This window comes from Scyliorhinus canicula, chromosome 2 (assembly GCF_902713615.1).
Source record: "Scyliorhinus canicula chromosome 2, sScyCan1.1, whole genome shotgun sequence".
Taxonomy (NCBI): domain Eukaryota; kingdom Metazoa; phylum Chordata; class Chondrichthyes; order Carcharhiniformes; family Scyliorhinidae; genus Scyliorhinus; species Scyliorhinus canicula.
The window spans coordinates 202,241,521-202,262,668 of NC_052147.1; the positions used below are offsets into that span (position 1 = coordinate 202,241,521).

Consider the following 21,148-nt stretch of genomic DNA (forward strand, 5'->3'; position numbering starts at 1 on the left):
CTGGTTGGCTCCAGAAACTGCTGTTTTAAGAAACTATCCTAAAACATTCTATGAACTCCTCATCTGGATTACTTTTGCCCATCAGATTTTTCCAGTCTGTATGTAGATTAATACCCTCCATGGTGGCACAGTGGTTAGCACTGCTGTCTCACAGAGCCTGGGACTTCGATTCTGATCTTAGTTGACTGTCTGTCTGTGTGGAGTTTGCCCATTCTTCCTGTGTCTACAGGGGATATTCCGGGTGCTCCGGTTTCCTCCCACAGTCCAAAGATGTACAGGTTAGGTGAACTGTCCATGCTAAATTGCCCCTAGGTGGGGCTAAGGGATAGGATGGGGGGTTGGACCTCAGTCGGGTGCTCTTTCGGAGGGTAGGTACAGACTTGATGGGCCGAATGGCCTCCTTCTGCACTGTAGGAGTTCTATGATTCTATTCTATGATTCTCTGGTTATCAACGCACCTTTCTGACAAGTTTCCATTATCTCTTCCACTCATTCCGTTTTCTCAGCACCTCCTCGCACCTTCATTTGGGTACCCAACATTCACACTCACCCTCATCTTAGTGCCACTTATGCCATCTCTCACAGTTACTCTCCACAAATGTTCTTATTCCATCATCTCCACTCATTCCACATCTTACTTTCATAAATTTCATAAATTGCAGCAGAGACTCTTGCGGGAAAAGGTAGAGAATCAAGGGTTGCCCTGCAGTGGCAACCACTCTGATTGCTGAAGTGAAGGGGGCAGAGATTAACAGGTTAGCACAGTCCATGGGCATAGATGATGGAGAAATGGGGGTCTCCGACATAATTGGTGACAGAATTAGATACCACACTGATACTTGGCACGTAACAGTCACTCATGTTGAATTGCTGCCACCACAAACTGAAATGTCAAAACTGCACAATATAAACTTAGAACTGACCTGTGGAAGAGTTCAGATTCATGCCTTTCATCTCGCACAGGTCCTTCAAGGATTACCAAGGTGTTGCCCATGGTAGAAGTCCCCCTGTGTTTTGGAGCCAATGAAAGCCCTGCCAAAGACTATCCCACCTGTGCACATGCAGAGGCAGACTCGGTCATCATGGGGTATTAGGCTCTGTCTGAGCAGGGGATAGTTGCAGGAGAAGCCAGGGATGAGTAGTGGGTGTGCCACTGAGCAGAATCACTACTTCTGTTTGTCCTTTCTCCATCTTTTATTTCATTGCCCTCTTGTTCTTTCCCACTAGCCAAAAGCTGGAAAGCACTTTGCTGTACTTCAGTAAGACATTGAACAACCAAGAAGAGGCTTTCCTCCATCCGGTTTTAAGTGGTGGACTGATTGTGCAGGACCAGCAGACACTGGGTTGCTTCCGTGTCTAATTCTCCATGCAGGGGTGGTGTCACAATAAACCAGCTATTTGATTTGAACAAAGCAGCTGCCCATCCTGGACTTGTTACCTCTGATCTGTCTCTGGATGGCTATCTCCTCTCCACCTTTTGAAGCAAATCTGGCATGTCGCTTGAGTTTTATTTTAATGCTTGCGGCAATGCTACAAGTGAAAGAGAATTCCATTTTCTTGCATTCATTATTTGCATTGAAGAGCACAGAAAGTTCCCAAATATCCAAACAGTCATGGAAGAAAAACTTAGCTTTAAATTTTGTTTCCCGGCTGTTTGTTTGCAGTATATGTTACAAATTTAGTCTGAAGGTAATCCGAGTCGGACTGACACACGCTCATAGTTTCTTACCTGGAAATCCAACCGCTCCATTCTTGCGCAACATTCTGACTCTGACCAGGGAAGAACTATAGTTACCCAAGAGTTGGATGTGTTTTTAATTCTTCTAACTTTTCCTGATTAACTATTCCTGTCAGACAGTCAGGACCACCTGAAGTTTGCAGTTTAAATAAAACTTTCAGATGGTTCCAATTGCAAGGCAATTTCCCAACAGAAGTTTGAATTTCTTGGACAATTGCCGTGCAGTCCTTACCTGGGAATTTCCCGGGGGTGGGGGGGGGGGGGGTTGGATGTTCCCCAGTGCATTTTTGGGGACCCCTCCAGTTCTGATGCCCCAGAGCCCAGATATTGAAGGGCATCGTATAAATATACTCCTCGCTTTAATGCTTGAGGTTTTTGGTAGAACAAGTTTGATTACAACAGCAGATATCTACATTCATAGATATTGCCATTTTAAGAATTGTGCTGTGTATAACAATATGAATTCTTCTTCATTTTTTATGAAGTAAAACTCAAATGGCCCAGTTAAGCTATAGTTTTTTACATGTGTCTGATAGTTTGGGATTGACTATGTTGGACGGATAGCACTTTGAAAATGATGTGAGAGTACCTTGATGGAACATTCTGACCAAAATGCAGTGATCCAGCATAGTCAGATACATATAAGAAAAGTCAAGGATAGGAAAAGGCGATTTTAGCCCTTAAAAGCTTATTCCTGTAATCCTTAACTTTCCTAGTAAACGTGCAACTCTATTTTGAATAATTTCAATATTTTTGCATTTAAGTAAAGATGGTGCTCCTGAAAACGATTCTGATTTATCTATTCATTTATATCCTCAGGCTTTCATTCCTTGCTTAACTTTAAAAGAATAATACGGTTTTATCTTTTTTTCTGGTTGATGCTACATAATTCGCTTGCTGGTTTCCTGCGATACTGTTCACAGCCAAACCTTTTAAGGCATTTCTAGAACTTGCTGTGTTATACAAGTTTGCTTGTACATCCAGTTTCTGTTAATCCAGTTTCTGTTAATCCAGTTTCTGTTAATCCATTTTCTGTTAAACAAATAGTTTTTTAAAATGAGCACAAATGTATGAAAAGATCAATGGAAACAATACTGTGTTTATACATATACTAATTGAATGAAAATTGGCTTTTTTTAAGGTTACTCATGGGTGATGAGCGTGTAAAGAATGGGCTTAACTTTATGTATGAGGCACCTCCAGGAGTAAAGAGTGGTAAGAATTTAACAAGTACTTAAATTACTTCAAGAATTTTGATGTCTAATGTGTCTAAACTATCTGCATGCAGTTAATTTCCAAAATCATTCTTTCAGTTTTAAGATTTTATATTGATATTAGAATGAGCTAACTTCATTTCCCTTTTTTTTATTGACCGGCAATGAAGAGAACAAAGAGGTATGGCCATGTTGATAAATGTTCTCCATTTAAGTTAAATATTTGAAAAGTTTAAATTATTTTTCAAGCATAGTCTTTGGTAAAGTCCATGAATATTTGCTTGCAGACAGAGGAGGGAGAGACTGAATACAAGTTTGAATGGCAGAAGGTTGCACCACGAGAAAAGTAAGTATAGTGTTTCATAGCAGCTAATGACATCCCTCAATTTTAAAGATATAGGCAGAAATCTATGTATTTGTTTGTTGTGAAGACAGATATTGAAAAGTTAAGCTTTAGAGTTCTAAATACTTCCTAATTTAACTTTAAGTGTTTGCCCACTGCTGATCCAGAGAATCCAAAATGTACTTATCCAGTTTATCATTCTTAAATGAAGGCATTACATTAGCACGTCTACAGTCTAACAATACAAATTTTAAGGAGGATTCTGTTGCCAGAGCCTCTGCCATCCCCTCCCAATAGCCTTGGATTTCTGCTCCCAGGATCTGGTGACTTGAGTCCTACTAATTAGAACATAGAACATTACAGCGCAGTACGGGCCCTTCGGCCCTCGATGTTGCGCCGACCTGTGAAACCACCTGAAGCCTATCTGACCGACACTATTCCATTTTCATCCATATGTCTATCCAATGACCACTTAAATGCCCTTAAAGTTGGCGAGTCTATTACTGTTGCAGGCAGGGCGTTCCACACCCCTACTACTCTCTGAGTAAAGAAACTGCCTCTGACATCTGTCCTATATCTACCACCCCTCAATTTAAAGCTGTGTCCCCTCGTGTTGGTCATCCCCATCCGAGGAAAAAGACTCTCACTGTCCACCCTATCTAACCCTCTGACTATCTTATATGTCTCTATTAAGTCACCTCTCAGCCTTCTCTCTATCGAAAACAACTTCAAGTCCCTGAGCCTTTCCTTGTAAGACCTTCCCTCCATACCAGGCAACATCGTAGTAAATCTCCTCTGAACCCTTTCCAAAGCTTCCACATCCTTCCTATAATGTGGTGACCAGAACTGCATGCAGTACTCCAGGAGCGGCCGCACCAGAGTTATGTACAGCTGCAGCATGACCTTGTGGCTCCGAAACTCAATCCCCCTACTAATAAAGGCTAGCACACCATATGCCTTCTTAACAGCCCTATTAACATTGGTTGGAAACTTTCAGGGATTTATGTACCTGGATGCCGAGATCCCTCTGTTCATCTACACTACCAAGAATCTTGCCATTAGCCCAGTACTCTGCATTCCTGTTACTCCTTCCAAAGTGAACCACCTCACACTTTTCCACATTAAACTCCATCTGCCACCTCTCAGCCCAGCTCTGCAGCTTATCTATGTCCCTCTGTAACCTATAACATCCTTCAGCACTATCCACAACTCCACCGACCTTCGTGTCATCTGCAAATTTACTAACCCATCCTTCTACACCCTCTTCCAGGTCATTTATAAAAGTGACAAACAGCAGTGGCCCCAAAACAGATCCTTGCGGTACACCACTAGTAACTGAACTCCAGGATGAACATTTGCCATCAACCACCACCCTCTGTTTTCTATCAGCAAGCCAATTACTGATCCAAACCGCTAAATCACCTTCAATTCCATACTTCCGTATATTCTGCAATAGCCTGCCGTGGGGAACCTTATCAGACGCTTTACTGAAATCCATATACACCACATCAACCGCTTTACCCTCATCCACCTGTTTGGTCACGTTCTCAAAAAACTCAATAAGGTTTGTGAGGCATGACCTACCCTTCACAAAACCGTGTTGACTATCGCTAATCAACTTGTTCTTTTCAAGATGATTATACACCCTACCTCTTATAACCTTTTCCAACATTTTACCCACAACCGAAGTAAGGCTCACAGGTCTATAATTACCAGGGTTGTCTCTACTCCCCTTCTTGAACAAGGGGACAACATTTGCTATCCTCCAGTCTTCCGGCACTATTCCTGTCGACAAAGACGACATAAAGATCAAGGACAAAGGCTCTGCAATCTCCTCCCTGGCTTCCCAGAGAATCCTAGGATAAATCCCATCTGGCCCAGGGGACTTATCTATTTTTATACTTTCCAAAATTGCTAACACCTTCTCCTTGTGAACCTCAATCCCATCTAGCCTGGTTGACTGTACCTGAGTATTCTCCTTGACAACATTGTCTTTCTCCAGTGTAAACACTGACGAAAAATATCCATTTAACGCTTCCCCTATCTCCTCTGATTCCACACACAACTTTCCACTACTATCTACATATGATTGGCCCTAATCTTACTCTAGTCATTCATTTGTTCCTGATATACCTATAGAAAGCCTTAGGGTTTTCCTTGATCCTATCCGCCAACGGTTTTTCGTGCCCTCTCCTCGCTCTTCTTAACTCTCCCTTTAGGTCCTTCCTGGCTAACTTGTAACTCTCAAGTGCCCTAACTGAGCCTTCATGTCTCATCCTAACATAAGCCTTCTTCTTCCTCTTGACAAGTGCTTCAACTTCCTTAGTAAACCACGGTTCCCTTGCTCGACCACTTCCTCCCTGCCTGACAGGTACATACTTATCAAGGACACGCAGTAGCTGTTCCTTGAATAAGCTCCACATTTCGATTGTACCCATCCCCTGCAGTTTCCTTCCCCATCCTATACATCCTAAATCTTGCCGAATAGCATCATAATTGCCTTTCCCCCAGCTATAATTCTTTTCAGAATCTTTGCTAAATTATCTATGACAATTGTTCCTCATTCTCTAGTTTCTAGTACAACTATGTTGTAACGTACCATCATTTGTTTAAAAAAAAAATCGAAATATCCAATATGCCTGCATGTCACACTATTAGACTCTCCCTTTCACCCCAAGTGCTTCTACCTTTATTTTCTTATAAGCTTGTAAAAATCCCTTCTATTTCTCTTTAGATATGTTCGTCTTTTTTCATATTCTCTTTGTCACCCTCAATCTCCCTTTTACACACTCTGCTACACTTCCCATATACCTTGGTAATATTAGCCCTAACCTTACTATATTTCCCTCATTTAAATTCTAGAATTCCACACTACGGATTTTTAGGTTTTGATGATTTCTCACAGCTGCAATAATGCAATACAATTTCAATAGTGCTCCACCTATTCCTCCCACAATACCGTTGGTGCCATTTTGGTTCAGATGAAGGTTGTCCCTTCAAAATAGCCTTTCCTTGTTCAAGAATCTTTCCAATATCCCAGGAATGTGAATCCTTCACCCCTGCACCAGTCCTGCGGTCACACATTGACCTTCCTGATCTTTATCTCCTTAATGGACAATTGCATGGCACAGGAAATCGGTAGAGATTTCTGTTATGTATTATATGTTATGCTGGGGCATGGGATGGGAATTTTCAGAGATGGGAGGAGAGGGGAGTTAGGGTATTAAAGGATTTGTTTCTGGGAGGCTGGTCTGCGAGGTTGGAGGAGCTGGAGAAGAAATATAGGTTAGGGCAGAGGGAGATGTTTAGGTATATACGGTCCGAACGTTTGCCAGGAAGGAGGCACAGAGCTTTCCAATGGCGCCGGCTCCCACACTATTGGAAGAAATATTGACAACAGGGGGAATGGCGAACGGGGGGTGTCGGCGATTTATGGGATGATTTTGGGGAAAGATAAGGTATCGCTAGAGAGGACTAAGGCGAAGTGGGAGGAAGAGTTGGGGGAGCATATTGAGATGGGGCTCATGGTGTGAGGAGCTCCCGTGGATTAATGCGTTAACTTTGTGTGCGAGGTTGCGGTTGATACAGTTGACGGTGGTGTATTAGGCGCATCTCACAAGGGCGAGGATGAGCTGACTTTTTGAGGGGTGGAGGATGTTTGTGAACGGTTGAGGGGGGGGGGGGGGCACTAATCACGTTCGTATGTTTTGGTTCTGTCCAAAACTGGAGGGGTATTGGAGGGAGGTCTTTAGCATAATCTCAAAGGTGGTGCATGTGAGACTCAAACCGGGACCCTACGGGGTGTTGGATCAGCCGGGGTTGGAAGCGGGTGCGGAGGCAGATGTTTTAGCCTTCGCCTCTCTAATTGTCCGAAGGCGGATTCTGTTGGGGGGGGGGGGGGGGGGGTCGGCTTCTCCACCCTGCGCCTTGGTGTGGCGGTGGGACCTGAGTTCTTTACACTCGAGAAACTAAAGTTTGAGTTGAGGGGGATGATGGAAGGATTGTACATCATGGGCCTTGTTCATCATGCATTTTCATGAATTGGATGACATCGAACATTTGGGATGTGGTTGGAATCATTACCAAAATCATTCGATTCCACAAGAGGAATCGACTCAGGACATACACAGAGCAGGTGGTGCCCTTGATGATTTTTTTCATTGGTGTTTTGAATTCAAAATGTTGGGAGCTGTTTGAGGGTGGGTGGGATATGGGGATTATTGGCTGGGGAATTGCCATTGTGCCCGTTGTTATTGTTGATCATCTGTTGTAAATTTTGATGAAAATGTGAAAAAGGAGGAGAATAAAAATATTTAAAATATGTTATGTTGGGGCAGTGACTCTTTAAGAGGTGAGTCATGTGTGCATTGGTGACATCATTAGTCAAGTGCACAGGCTTTTGGTCCAGTCTTTGTATTTAAGCCTGTGAAAATGGATAGCATGAGGCCTGTTGAGTTGCAACAATCCACGAGTTGTATATTCTTTGGTTCTGACTGTGGCCTAGTAAATGGCCCAGTACAGAATAACTGGCCACGAGGGAGATTTACGGTGGCCAGCATGAGAGAGAGAATTATTTTTAAATTGTACTCGCCCGCGCGCTCCGACATCGGACCAACAGGAAAGGAACCACACCCAGCTTCAGGACCCGATAAGAGGAAAGGAATTGAACCGAGCCTCAGGACCCGGTAAGAAACGGTGAGGGGGGTCAAGACGGCAGATTCCTTTGCTCCCCAACAAACAAAACAAAAAGGTGGCAGGTCAATTTGGCACCATTGGACCTTATGAAGAAGAATCCGAAGGCTGGAAGGCCTACACTGAAAGAATCAGCTATTATATTACGGCAAATAAAATTGCAGATGAATTGGTGGTATCAGTGTTCCTCAGCACTGCAGGCAGTAAAGCTTTAATTTGCTCAGACGCCTGGTCTAGCCGGACAAACTTGGAGACACAACATACCAGGAATAAGTTGGTATTCTGAAGGACCATTTTGCCCCCAAATCGTTACTAATTGCAGAACAATTCGGATTCCACAAGAGGAATCAACTCAGGACATAGACAGAGCAGGTGGTGCCCTTAAAAGGTTATGTAATGGTGGAGGTACAACTGCGGGACCAGGCCGCAGAGCTACCCCTCCACATTGCCAAAGGAAATTACCTGGCCCTATTTGGACATTCGTGGCTACAGGAACTAAAATTGAACTGAGGTACTGCGAACAAATCGGTCAACTCCAAAACTAGTCTGCCAGACATCCTAAGTAAATACCACAGTGTTTTTGAAGACAACCTTGGAGAAATGAAAGGAGTCCAGGTTAAACTCAAATTGAAACCAGACAGTCAACCCAAAAGTCTGCAGGAACGTATGTTCCGTATGAAAGTAGAAGCTAAGGCTCGTGGGCACTGGCTTACTCGAACCAGTGACAACAAGTGATTGGGCAACTCCGATGTATCCTTTTTAAAACATGACCGATCAATCCAAATCTTCAGTGGCTTTAAAGTTAGTATTAGTCCAACTCGATGTGCAGATAAGTACCCACTGCCTTTGATGGAAGATCTATTCAAAGGCCTGGAAGGTGGGCAAAAATTTACAAAGATGGAACTGTCACATGCCTACCTGCAGATAGGAGAGGCTGCTGAATCCCAACACCTTCTGGCCATAGTGATTCTGGGTTTGTATCACTATAAATTGCATCCCTTTGGGGTCACGTCAGCCCCAGTATTATTTTGGAGGTATATAAACCAAATCCTAAGTGGACTTAAAGAGGTACTGTGCTACCTCGATGATCTCTTGATCACTGGATCCACAGAGGAAGAACATCTGAATAACCTTGATGAGACCTTAAAATGCCTGCAAGCACACAGCTTAAAAGTAAAAAAGGAAAAGTGTGACTTCTGCCAGAACTCGATAGAATACTTAGGGCACATCAGCGATAGTAAGGGGACCCACAAGGCACCAAAGAAAATGAAGGCAATCATGGAAGCTCCTCAGAGTACTAATGTGTCCCAATTGAGGTCTTTCCTGGGCCTTGTGAATTATTATGGCAAATTTATGCTTTTAAAGCCATTATTCAATCTTCTATGGAAAGGTCAATCTTCCAAACGAGACCAAGACTGTGAACAAACATGTCTCGTTATCAAACAGGCATTTCAGAAATCGGATGTCTTGGTTCACCCTAAGCAGCCCTTGCAATTAACGTGTGATGCCTCACCCTACGGAATTGGTGCAGTGCTGTTGCACACCCTACCCGATGGAGAGGAGAGGCCAATGACTTTGCTTTGTCCTCTCTGACCAGATTTGAGATATGCACAACTAGAGAAGTAGGCCCTCAGCATAATTGTCGGTGTGCGCTAATTGTTGGCGCCCTTCAAGCTGCTGACGGATCCTCGTCCACTCGCGTCCATCTTCAGCCCGTACTCTGGGATTCTTTCAATGACGACCAGTAGGTTTCAGAGGTGGGCCCGACTTCTGTTGGCGCATTCATATGATACCAAATACAGGCGGTCGAAGCTACATGCAAACACCGGTACATGGTCCAGAATGCCCCTGCCCTTGAGGGGAGGGCAATCCAGGATTGGGTTGAAGATTCTCTACTTCTCTCAATCTGAAATGTGCTGGTAACACAAGTGAAAAATGATACCAGAAATGACCCCGTTCCAAGCCAGGTAATAGACTTGGCCCTGACAGGGAGAGCCGGTAGGAACCATCTAGAATTTAACCATATATGTCCCGGTGGTGGGAGTTGTCAGTTCAGAATGGCTGTTTACTATGGGGGAATGCAGGTGATCATTCCTCTGAACTGCAAATACAAGGTGCTGGAGCAATTGCACCAGGGCCAACCAGGGGTGGTGAGGATGAAGGAGCTCGCCAGGAGCTATTTCTGTAGCCTACTTTGGATGCTCAGATCGAGGAAAAAGCCAGTTTGTGCCAAGCTTGCGTCAAAACCAGGAATGCATTGCCATTGTCACTGTTACACCCTGAGAATGGCCCAAGATGCCATGGCAACAAGTCCACATTGATATTGCCGGCCCCCTTGAGGGTCAGTTGCTCCTAGTGGTGCTTGATGCCCATTCCAAGTGGCCAGAGAGAAATCCATTTTAGCTGACCGGGCCATCAAAAAATTAGATGAAATGTTCACAAGGTTCGGAAACCCTGAACAGATTGTTAGCGACAGTAGTCCTCCGTTCTTCTGCAGGAATTCACAAACTGCATGGAATGGAACGATATTCAGCACCTAAAGTCGGCGTCTTATCATCCCTCGATCAATAATCTTGTGGAAAGATTTGTGTACTCTTTGAAAGCTTCACAGGTTACTAGTTCAATATGTCAGTAGCTACCCAGCTATGTATTGAAACACACCTCATGCCACTACCCAGAACTCGCCGGCCTTCGTGCTGTTAAAAAGGAAACTAAAGAAACCATGTTTGACCTCTTGCTACCTGAAGAAATTCAGAAGATTGTTGAAGAAGCAATTAGCCCAGATGCCCAGAAGGGAAACAAACTCCAAGGGGAACAATTTCCGTCAAGGTGAGCAAGTGCTGGCCAGAGCCACAAAGTAACTGACGAGTGGTTACCTGCCACGGTACTGACTTGGACAGATCCCATACCCTACATGGTCTAGGCCATTGAGGAGATTGTGTGGCGACGGCATGCTGGCCAGCTGTTAGCGGCACACCCCTAAGTGTTGGAACCACAGGGCATCAAGAAGGGACCTTGGCCTTACTACCAGAAGTCAGCACACCATCCCCCGAGCAAACTAGTCACTGAGGATACCTTCACTGTGGAAGAGACTATCTGTACAAGCCTGAGGAACGAACCCTCTTCACCCCAGATCCTCGGTATCTCTAAGGTGGGGAACAATCCTGTATCTGAAGTAAGAAGACAGCCGGTGCAAAACAGGCACCCACTGGACAGACTCTCTTACTAAGTGAGCATCATGGTTTATTTTTTATTTTTCCTATCTACATAAATAGTTTGCTGCTTGTGCATATGTGTTGCTTTTGGAACTTGGTAAGCACTGGTGTTGTTTGCTTAAGGGGAAATTCAAAGTAAAGGGGGAATTATGTTGGGGTAGTGTCCCTTTAAGTGACGAGTTACATGATAACACTGGTGACGTCAATAGTCAGGTGCACAAGCTTTAATAATAATAATCGCTTATTGTCACAAGTTGACTTCAATGAAGTTACTGTGAAAAGCCCCTCGTTGTTGTCTTGTTCTGCATTACAAGCCAGCTATTTAGCCCACTGTGCTACACCAGCCATTAGGCCCAGTCTTTGTATTTACGTATGTGAGAAAGACCGTATAAGATAAATAAAAATCATACCTGACGAGTCATGTTATTGATTTCCCTACGACCCACACTTTCTTGCTGCTCTCCTTCCCCTTCCTACCATTTTCCCATTAGTTTTAGGATGTCTTTCATGCTGATGAAGAAGGTAACATACCATTTGGAATCTCTTGATAGTGACTGTAAAAATGGGTAAAAAGGTTAGGGTTATATCCCTGACTATAGAATTCTCAATATTAGCACTCTACTATTATGGTAGTCTACCTGCCTCACCATACCTTGGGCAGTCTTCTGTTTTACGAGTCACATTATTGCATGGGACCCACCCTCCTCTGAGTCACTGTCACTACCGATTTTAATACTTGAACAACACAAGAATCATGCAGCACAGAAGGAGGCCATTTGACCCATCTTACCTGTGAAAGATCTACCTTACTGGTTACACTCCCTGCTCTTTTTCCACAACAGGCACATTTTTACTACTGGACATCCTCTATATAGTTAAAACTCTCAGCTGCAGGGAACCTGTTCCCTTCAGCTATGTCTGTAGAAAGCCGCACGTTTCTCTCTTTCTATACTTTCCCAATGTTCTGAACTATCTAACATTGCCCCGAGTGACAACATTCCAGAGAACATGGTTCAGATATTATTTATCCTTTATCTAGCCTTAAGAATTTTATATGTTTCTATTAGATCACCTTCTCATTTTCCAAAATCCCAGGAATATAGACCTAGTCTACTTAATCCCTCTCCTAGGACATAGAACATAGAACTTACAGTGCAGAAGGAGGCCATTTGGCCCATCGAGTCCGCACCGGTCCTTGGATAGAGCACCCTACTTAAGTCCCACACCGCCACCCTATTCCCAAAACCCAGTAACCCCACCTAACCTTTTTGGACATTAAGGCCAATTTAGCATGGCCAATCCAGCTAACCTGCACATCTTTGGATTGTGGGAGGAAACCAGAGCACTTGGAGGAAACCCACGCAGACACTGGGAGAGCGTGCAGACTCCGCACAGACAGTGACCCAAGCCGGGAATCGAACCTGGGACTCTGGCGCTGTGAAGCAACCATGCTAACCGCTGTGCTACCGTGCTGCCCCAGTCCCCTCAACCAAGGACCCAGTCTGCTGAATCTTTGTTCCAAACCCTCTCAGGCAACTATGTGCTTCCTTGGGGAAAGAGACATAAATTACACCGGTGTGATCTCACCAATATCCTGTGCAATTGAGGTGTGCCTTCTTTGTTCTAATACTCTAATCCCTTTGTAACAAAAGCTAACATACCAGTTCTAATTCCTTGTTGTACCTGCATGTTTAACTTTCTCTGATATGTGTACAAGGACAAGCCCCCTCTAAATTCAAAAATGTCCCACTCTTTTCAAATATTCTGCTATTGTTTTTAATTTTCCCTCCCAGGTGGAAAACTTCACTCTTTGTCACGTTGTATCTTATTCCCCATGATCTTGCCCATTCACCCAACTTGCCCACTCATCCAATCTCTCTCTGCATCTTCTTCGCTTCTTCCTTGCCCGAATACATTAATATAGATTGTAAATAGCTGATGATCAAGCACTGATCCTTGTGGATTCCGCTAATGCTAACCCAAATATGTCCTGTTTATTTCTACTGTTCCTACCTGTTTTTTAAAAAAATCCTTTATCAGAGTTACAAAACCAGAGCTCGAAGTGTGAACAGGGGCAAAACCCTAATCCAGCTCCTTGCCTGCTCCAAAAACAATTCAAATTGAATCCGATTCATGGTCCGCAGAAGAAACATACCAGATCCAGGCATTACACCTGACCTCACACTCATCTTAGCCAAAAGGCCGAGAAGCGATTGTTTTCTACCCATTAACCAATCTGCAAATCGTATTAATCTATTATACCCAATTCTATGAATCCTAATTTTGTATAATAGCCTCTTTTGTAGCACATTATAAAATATTTTTTGAAAATCCAAATACACCATATCCACTAATTTTTTTCCCCCTAGTTCCTCAAAAAACTTTTAACAGATTTGTCAAACGTGACTTCTCTTCAGTATATTCCTGTTGACTCTGCTTCATCATGATATGATTTTCCAAATGCCCTGGTATCATCCTGATACATTCCAACATTTTGTCTACTAATGTCCCTTTATTTCCCCAATTCCTTGCTTCTTCCTGTTACACCAGATCAGACCCCCCCCCCCCCCCCCCCACACCAAATTTTAATACAATCTGGTTGAGACAAAATTTGAAATCCCAGTTACTTACAAAGAGAATAAAGCCAAACAAACAGTAGGTTTTGCTACACAAAAATCAACAAAGAATAGTCAGTATTTTGCAGAATTAACATGAAGTATCAGGAAAACTGTGGTTGAATACACCACAAACTGCACATTAAATGGCAGACCCTATCAAGGCTGATACCCCAAATTTCTCATTAACCCAGCCAGACAACAGTCATCACTGAGTCACAAAATCCTTTTTAAAAACTCTACCTCCCTCACAAGAGATTTCAGCCCCTCTTCTTCCAAGAGTTAGTCTAAGCCTCTTATCAGCAGCAGCTCCATTCCACCTGGGTTCTACGGGTACAGTCCACACACTAAAAGTATGTGATGTCTCTCAAATCTGATCCCAGGTCTAGCTGCCTTGTTCTCTTTTCCAACAGAGCTGGCCGACTACTGTGAAATTAATGAAATGAAAATCGCTTATTGTCACGAGTAGGCTTCAATGAAGTTACTGTGAAAAGCCCCCAGTCGCCACATTCCGGCGCCTGTTCAGGGAGGCTGTTACGGGAATCGAACCGTGCTGCTGGCTAGCCTTGGTCTGCTTTCAAAGCCAGCGATTTAGCCCAGTGAGCTAAACAGCCCCTGCCTGTATCCTCTATGATGGCTAAGCTACACACCAGCATCTAAACACAATCACAATTCTAACTTCTCAGCCACATTACCACTAATAACTGCTTCTGGGCTTTCCTGAGCCTCAACTTTCCAGAAAAACACAGCTTCCAATGGCTCCTGGGCCCCAGGCCTCTCGGCAGCATGGAGCAAACGGCAGCCATTCAGCTGCATAGAGTCAACCCTCCTCTTTGCCTGCTTCCTACAGGCAGTTGTTCACTTTTTCCTTACCTTTCGTAAATCTCCCAACAGAGCTCCACCCCTGTTCGGAAGGCAGGCTCTGATGTATCCGGTATTTTGCTTTTATTTATTTGATCTATCCAAGTTGGGTACATTGTGTACCTTAAATGTTACAATCTCCAGTCAACCAGAGGCCACGCCACAGATGCTAACTTACTAAAGCACATAAAATCCAAAAGTATTGATTCCCTCATGGTCTTTTCTTAAACAGCGGGATTTACCTTTGCAACATCACCTTTCAACAGTGGCCAAAACTGGGGTTTTATCAGCAATAGAAAAAAATCCATTTTAAGGAGAAATTGCTTCAGGTGTGCACATCAATTAGAAACTCTTCCTGATTAAAGAAAATTGTAATTTGTGTAATTTGTTTAAACCTGATATTGCACTCTAGCACCCTCCCATATGCTACATTGGCGTTTCAGGGACTCTAATTAAAAGTTATACAAAGGATTATGATAATATTATGAAACCACATGTTAAATGGCACCCTTTTTCAATTGATACTAGATATGCCAAGGATGACATGAACATTAGAGATCAGCCTTTTGGAATCCAGGTGTGTATTAATTGCTCTGAGCAGCAAAAACTATTTGAATACAGTTTCTTTTTTTTAAATAATTTTTATTAAGATTTTCACAAAATATAAACAACAAAACAATATTAACAGAATAACCATTGTTAAAAACCCAAGAACAACACCCATTTGAATACAGTTTCTACAGGTAATGCATAATAGAGATCATTTGGAGTCAGTTTAATGATGTTTAAAAACCTTTCATTACTGGAGCTTTGAAGTTATCTACTTATGAAAAGTGATAATTGAAAAAATGTTCCATTTGTGAGTATTAGATTGCTGTGTTTTTCCCTATTTTACACATTTATTGTTCAATTGTTTCTTTAATTTTCTTCATATTTTTGGCTTTGTGTATGGGAAAAATTAGAAATATAATAGTTTTTTAAGCCAATGAAAAAGACAGAGTGGAAAAAGAACAAAAAGGAAGTAAAAGCGGATGACACGAAGTTTGGCGGAGTTACTGATAGTGCCGAGGATTGTCAGAGGATACAACAGGGTATAGATAGATTGGAGACTTGGGCACAAAAATGGCAGATGGAGTTTAATCCGGACAAATGTGAGGTGATGTATTTTGGAGGATCAAATCTAGGTATAAATTATACTGTAAATGGCAGAACCCTTAGGAACATCCTTAGGGATCTGGGCGTGCCGGTCCACAGTTCCTTAAAAGTGGCAACACACGTGGCCAAGGTAATTAAGAAGGCATGTGGTATGCTTGCGTTCATCAGCTGGGTCACATCAGAGGTGGAGGCAACCTGCTGCTTTTCACACCCTATGGCCTTTGCCCTTGGCAGATGTCCTCTGGAAGGCCCCAGCCAACATACCGATGCCAAAAGCTGTTCTTCCCACTGTCCTTGAGATGCAACGGTGTCAGGAGGTGGGGATTCGGTAAAGCTGGAGAGCATTGTCATCTCCTTGGTGGCATGCCCCGGGTTGGCCTCCAGCATTTCCTCCTCCCTGACGGTGCCCATAGTACCTGGAGGATTCCATGGGACGGAGGGGCACTGGAGTGAGATCCAGAGTCTTTTTGAGCCATCCGGCTTTACCACTCTTGGCAGCTCCCCAATGTCTGATTCATGGTTTTGACGCCCTCACCAACGTTTCTCAGTGACTGGACCATGTTCTGGAGTGCCTTAATCATGTCCCTCAGCGACTGGGACATGATGTCGAGGCCCTCAGTCTTGATCGTCACAGACTGAGCTGTGCCTTGCGAACCATCACTCAAGACAGCACGGTAGCATGGTGGTTAGCATAAATGCTTTACAGCTCCAGGGTCCCAGGTTTGATTCCCGGCTGGGTCACTGTCTGTGCGGAGTCTGCACGTCCTCCCCGTGTATGCGTGGGTTTCCTCCGGGTGCTCCGGTTTCCTCCCACAGTCCAAAGATGTGCGGATTAGGTGGATTGGCCATGCTAAATTTCCCGTAGTGTCCTAAAAAGTAAGGTTAAGGGGGGGGGTTGTTGGGTTACGGGTATAGGGTGGATACGTGGGTTTGGGTAGGGTGATCATTGCTCGGCACAACATCGCGGGCCGAAGGGCCTGTTCTGTGCTGTACTGTTCTATTCTAAGACGTTGTGCTCTCGGCTTTCCACTGCGGTCGCCACCCTAGCAGTGTTGGCCTCAGTGCCACGAATTGTTGGCACCATCTCCTGCGCCCGTAGCCTTCAGGACTCCTCCAATCGGCAATGCGTCCCGGCCTCATCAGATGGAGATCCTGCGAGACAATGGACATGTGGTCAGTGAGAGGAAAGGATCATTTTTGTCTGACATGGACAACTTAGCTGACACAGGTCATCTGGGTGAAGGGATCCTCACCTCTTTGGAGCAGACCAACCTAGTTGTTGGCGACAGCTCTCTCTTCAGACAGCCCTGCCATTTCCAGGCCCTTTCCTCGTAGGAGGTGAGAACTCCAATCTCTGGCATTCCACCGTTTCCCATTTATTATGGGCTACAATGACCGTTTCCCGTTTCTTATGGGCTATCTCCACCCGTGGGGACAAAGAGAGGGTTTTGTGAGCCCATGTCTGATGGGTCAGGGGTCTAAAGTAATTGGCTTGTGTGGGCACTGCACCTGGACATGAAGGGGTTGTGCTGCTGGGTGCCAGGGCGTGCTGAGGAGCAAGCACAGTAATCGGGTGTGGGATGGGTGTGAGGTGACCTCCGGTGATTTGTGTAGGGGGAGGTTGGGAATTTATGGGGGGGCAGGCAGAATTGATGCCAGGAGAGAGGTGGTAACTTACCCTTGCAACTCAGTGGAGGTCGTTGGTCTTCTTAGGACACTGAGCGCCGGTCCTCCTGGTCATGCTGCCCGCTGTGACTGCCACTGCCTCCCAGGTGGCATTGCTGGCCCTGCTGCCGGTCCTCCCCTTCAGGGGAACAGGGTGGCCCTTCTCATCAACGATACTGAGAAGCCTGGCCAGGCCAGTATCGCCAAAGCGAGGAGCAAGTCTGCGCAGTGCCATGCTTGTGTGTTAACTGGGAGTGAGTGGCGAGAGAGCGTTTAAAAGCAGCTGCCTCTTATTAGCTGCAAGAAGCTCAGATGCAGGTTAGACGAATCAGATGGAGAGGGAGCCAGTAACGGTGAGTGGGGACTAATTTTTGGCACTAAGTGCCGTTGAATACGGGCCGCGATCCCTGCAAAGTGCCCATCGAGAAACACCCTGCGCCACACACGATCAAAATAACACTTTTCCCCAGAATCACATCCGTTATGTATCACAATGGTTTCATTTCAGTAGTCTAGTTTTGAGTTCAATCCAGATCCAGGAGTAAAAGCCTCCTTTTATTTTCTATAGTGGCTATGTATGGATTTGACACACAATAATGGGCATGCTGATATTAAATGACTATAAGTAAAAACCGAAAATTCTGGAAATACTCGGGCCTGGCAGCATCGATAGAGAGAGAAAAACAGAATTAATTTTTCAAATTGAATGTAGTGATTCTTCCCAGAGAGTAAGAGGCGTCATAGTTGACTTGAAACATTACTCTATTTCCCTCTCCAAAGGCTCTGAGTAATTCTAGCGATTTCTATTTTTATTTCGGATTTCTAGCATCCACAGCATTTTGCTTTTATTAAATTGGCCCATTTTGCTCAGAGAGGCTATAAAATAGCGGCTAGACGGACTGTTGGAAAAATTGTACTGATTTATTAGATGTGCTTCTTTTTTGATGTTAGGTGCCATAGATACAGCTTTGGATCAAGCCATGTATTATCTGTCCAGGTAGTGTTTAATGATGACCATTGGGAGTAAGTTTCTCATTTCCAAACCTCACTTCGTGCAAAAAAAATACAAAATAATTTAAATACCCATGCCAAGGAAATATGAATGCATTACAAAGAAAGTTGTTCAGAATTCTTTAAACTGAAAACATTTTGTATCATAACTGGCAGTTGTACAATGTAGTTCTACCTTTTGGTAGAACAAAGCCAATTTTCAATTCTGTGATGTAGATCACAGTATACCCTGTATGCGTCATAAAGTGCAAGGAATTGTTTTATTAAACAAAGTCACATTTCTCAATTGGGAGTTGCATTCATAGGCCAAATTACTATCGTGAAATACCAATTCTCCTTCCACCTCCTACAAAAAATGTTTTTCAACAGATTTTTCATTATCTCTAATATGGAATTGCTTGGCTAGATGGATGTTTTACTTTGGGAATTGCACATTCAAGCTGGAAAACTTTATTGTTTGTAGGTGTGCGAGTGAAATACTTTTCCCAACTACCTTATCCTTTTTGGTAATAACGTGCTCCTTTCGTCTAGGTACGGAATGTCAGGTGCATCAAATGTCACAAGTGGGGCCATGTGAATACCGACCGCGAATGTCCACTATTTGGTCTTTCTGGAATCAACGCAAGCTCAGTTTCCACAGATGGTGCAGGTATGTATAACATATCAAATCTCCTCTTACCTCTTAGTAACCCATCTTCCATGATTCTTCTCAGTCACAAAAAGATAACAGTGTAATCCCTCATTAGAAGGATAACATAACTAATGAAACCAAGTCACCCAACTGTACATGACCCTGGTGAGACCACATTTGGAGTATTGTGTGCAGTTCTGGTCACCTCATTATAGGAAAGATGTGGAAGCAGTGAAAAGGGTGCAAAGGAGAATTACCAGGATGCTGCCTGGTTTGGAGGATAGGTCTTATGAGGAAAGGTTGAGGGAGCTAGGGCTTTTCTCTTTGGAGCGGAGGAGGATGAGAGGCGACTTAATAGAGGTTTATAAGATGATGAGGGGATAGATAGAGTGGACGTTCAGAGACTATTTCCTCAGGTGGATGTAGCTGTTACAAGGGGGCATAACTATAAGATTCAGGGTGGGAGATATAGGAGGGATGTCCGAGGTAGGTTCTTTACTCAGAGAGTGGTTCGGGTGTGGAATGGAGTGCCTGCTGTGATAGTGGAGTCGGACACTTTAAGAACTTTCAAGCGGTTATTGGATAGGCACATGGAGCATACAGGAGCATACCAGAATGACAGGGAGTGGGATACCTTGATGTTGGTTTCGGACAAGGCTCGGCACAACATTGAGGGCCGAAGGGCCTGTTCTGTGCTGTACTGTTCTATGTTCTATGCATGACTAGTCGCAGCAATGTTAAAGTATAGTCCCAACATTACCATAATTAGAATAATGAAAAAGGATACTATTTCAGGAGTTTGGTGTTTCTAAACTATTAATTCCTAATAATTATGATCACTTTAAGCCTTTCTGAATTGAGGGGCGGGATTCTCCGAACCCCGCCGGGTCGGAGAATTGCCAGGGGGCGGCGTGAATCCCACCCCCGCCGGCCGCCGAATTCTCTGGCACCGGAGATTCGGCGGGGGCGGGTATTGCCCCCCTCCCCCGGGCGATTCTCCAACCCACGATGGGCCGAGGTCCTGCTGGTTCTTTCCCAGTCCCGCCGGCGTAAATTAGACTAGGTCCCTTGCCAGCGGGATCTGGCGGCGCGGGTGGGCCCTGGGGGGGGGGGGGGGGGGGGCGTGGCACGGGCCGATCTAGCCGGGGGGGGTGTCCCCACAGTGGCCTGGCCCAGGATCGGGGCCCACCGATCCGCAGGCGGGCCTGTGCCGTGGGGGCACTCTTTTCCTATGCACTGGCCGATGCGTAGGTGAACCTACGGCCCCGGCTGGTGTGGCGCCAAAGTCCTTCCACTCCGGCCAGCAGGGCGCAAACAACTCCGGCGCCGCCTAGCCCCTGAGGGTGCAGAGGATTCCGCACCTTTGGGGCGGGCTGACGCCGGAGTAGTTCATGCCTCTCCGTCCCGCCGGAACTCCCCGCCCCGCCGGGTACGGGAGAATCCCGCCCAAGGTGTCATATCTGAATTTTCTTTTAAAATTTATAGTACCCAATATTTTTTTTCCCAATTAAGGGGCAATTTAGCATGGCCAATCCACCTAACTTGCACATCGTTGGGTTGTGGGGGTGAAACCCACGCAGATACAGGGAGAATGTGCAAACTCCACATGGACAGTGACCCAGGGCCAGGATTCAAACCCGGGTCCTCAGCGCCGCAGTCCCAGGGCTAACCATTGCGCCACCGTGCTGCCCTGTCTGATCTGAATTTGAATGTGCTAACTTTTCAAATGAAACATATCAACATAGATAATAGACGCAGGAGGAAGCCATTCGGTCCTTCGAGCCTGCTCTGCATTCATTATGATCATGACTGATCATAGGTGGAAACAAGCTTTCCAACACTGTATTACTTGTGCAGTTAAAAGAAAAAATGTGTCTTGGAGCAAATTGGAATATAGAAAATCAAGTGAGCAGGACTACAAAGATCGACTGGAGGGACATTGAAAGAAAAATTAAGTTGTCAACAAGTTTCTGGATGGTACAGAGGTTGTGTAGAATAGAAAGACAGC

At 44.6% G+C, this 21,148-nt stretch overlaps 1 protein-coding gene across 1 annotated transcript in view; it reads left to right on the forward strand.

The window, feature by feature from the left end:
- cir1 (corepressor interacting with RBPJ, CIR1) overlaps window positions 1–21,148 on the forward strand; it is an 82,613-nt gene that overhangs the window by 25,116 nt on the left and 36,349 nt on the right. Inside the window, exons 3-7 of the mRNA XM_038789381.1 lie at window positions 2,880–2,953; window positions 3,123–3,133; window positions 3,240–3,298; window positions 15,207–15,255; window positions 19,041–19,158. Of these exons, the coding sequence (XP_038645309.1) occupies window positions 2,880–2,953; window positions 3,123–3,133; window positions 3,240–3,298; window positions 15,207–15,255; window positions 19,041–19,158 (311 nt within the window). The remainder of the gene's footprint in view (window positions 1–2,879; window positions 2,954–3,122; window positions 3,134–3,239; window positions 3,299–15,206; window positions 15,256–19,040; window positions 19,159–21,148) is intronic.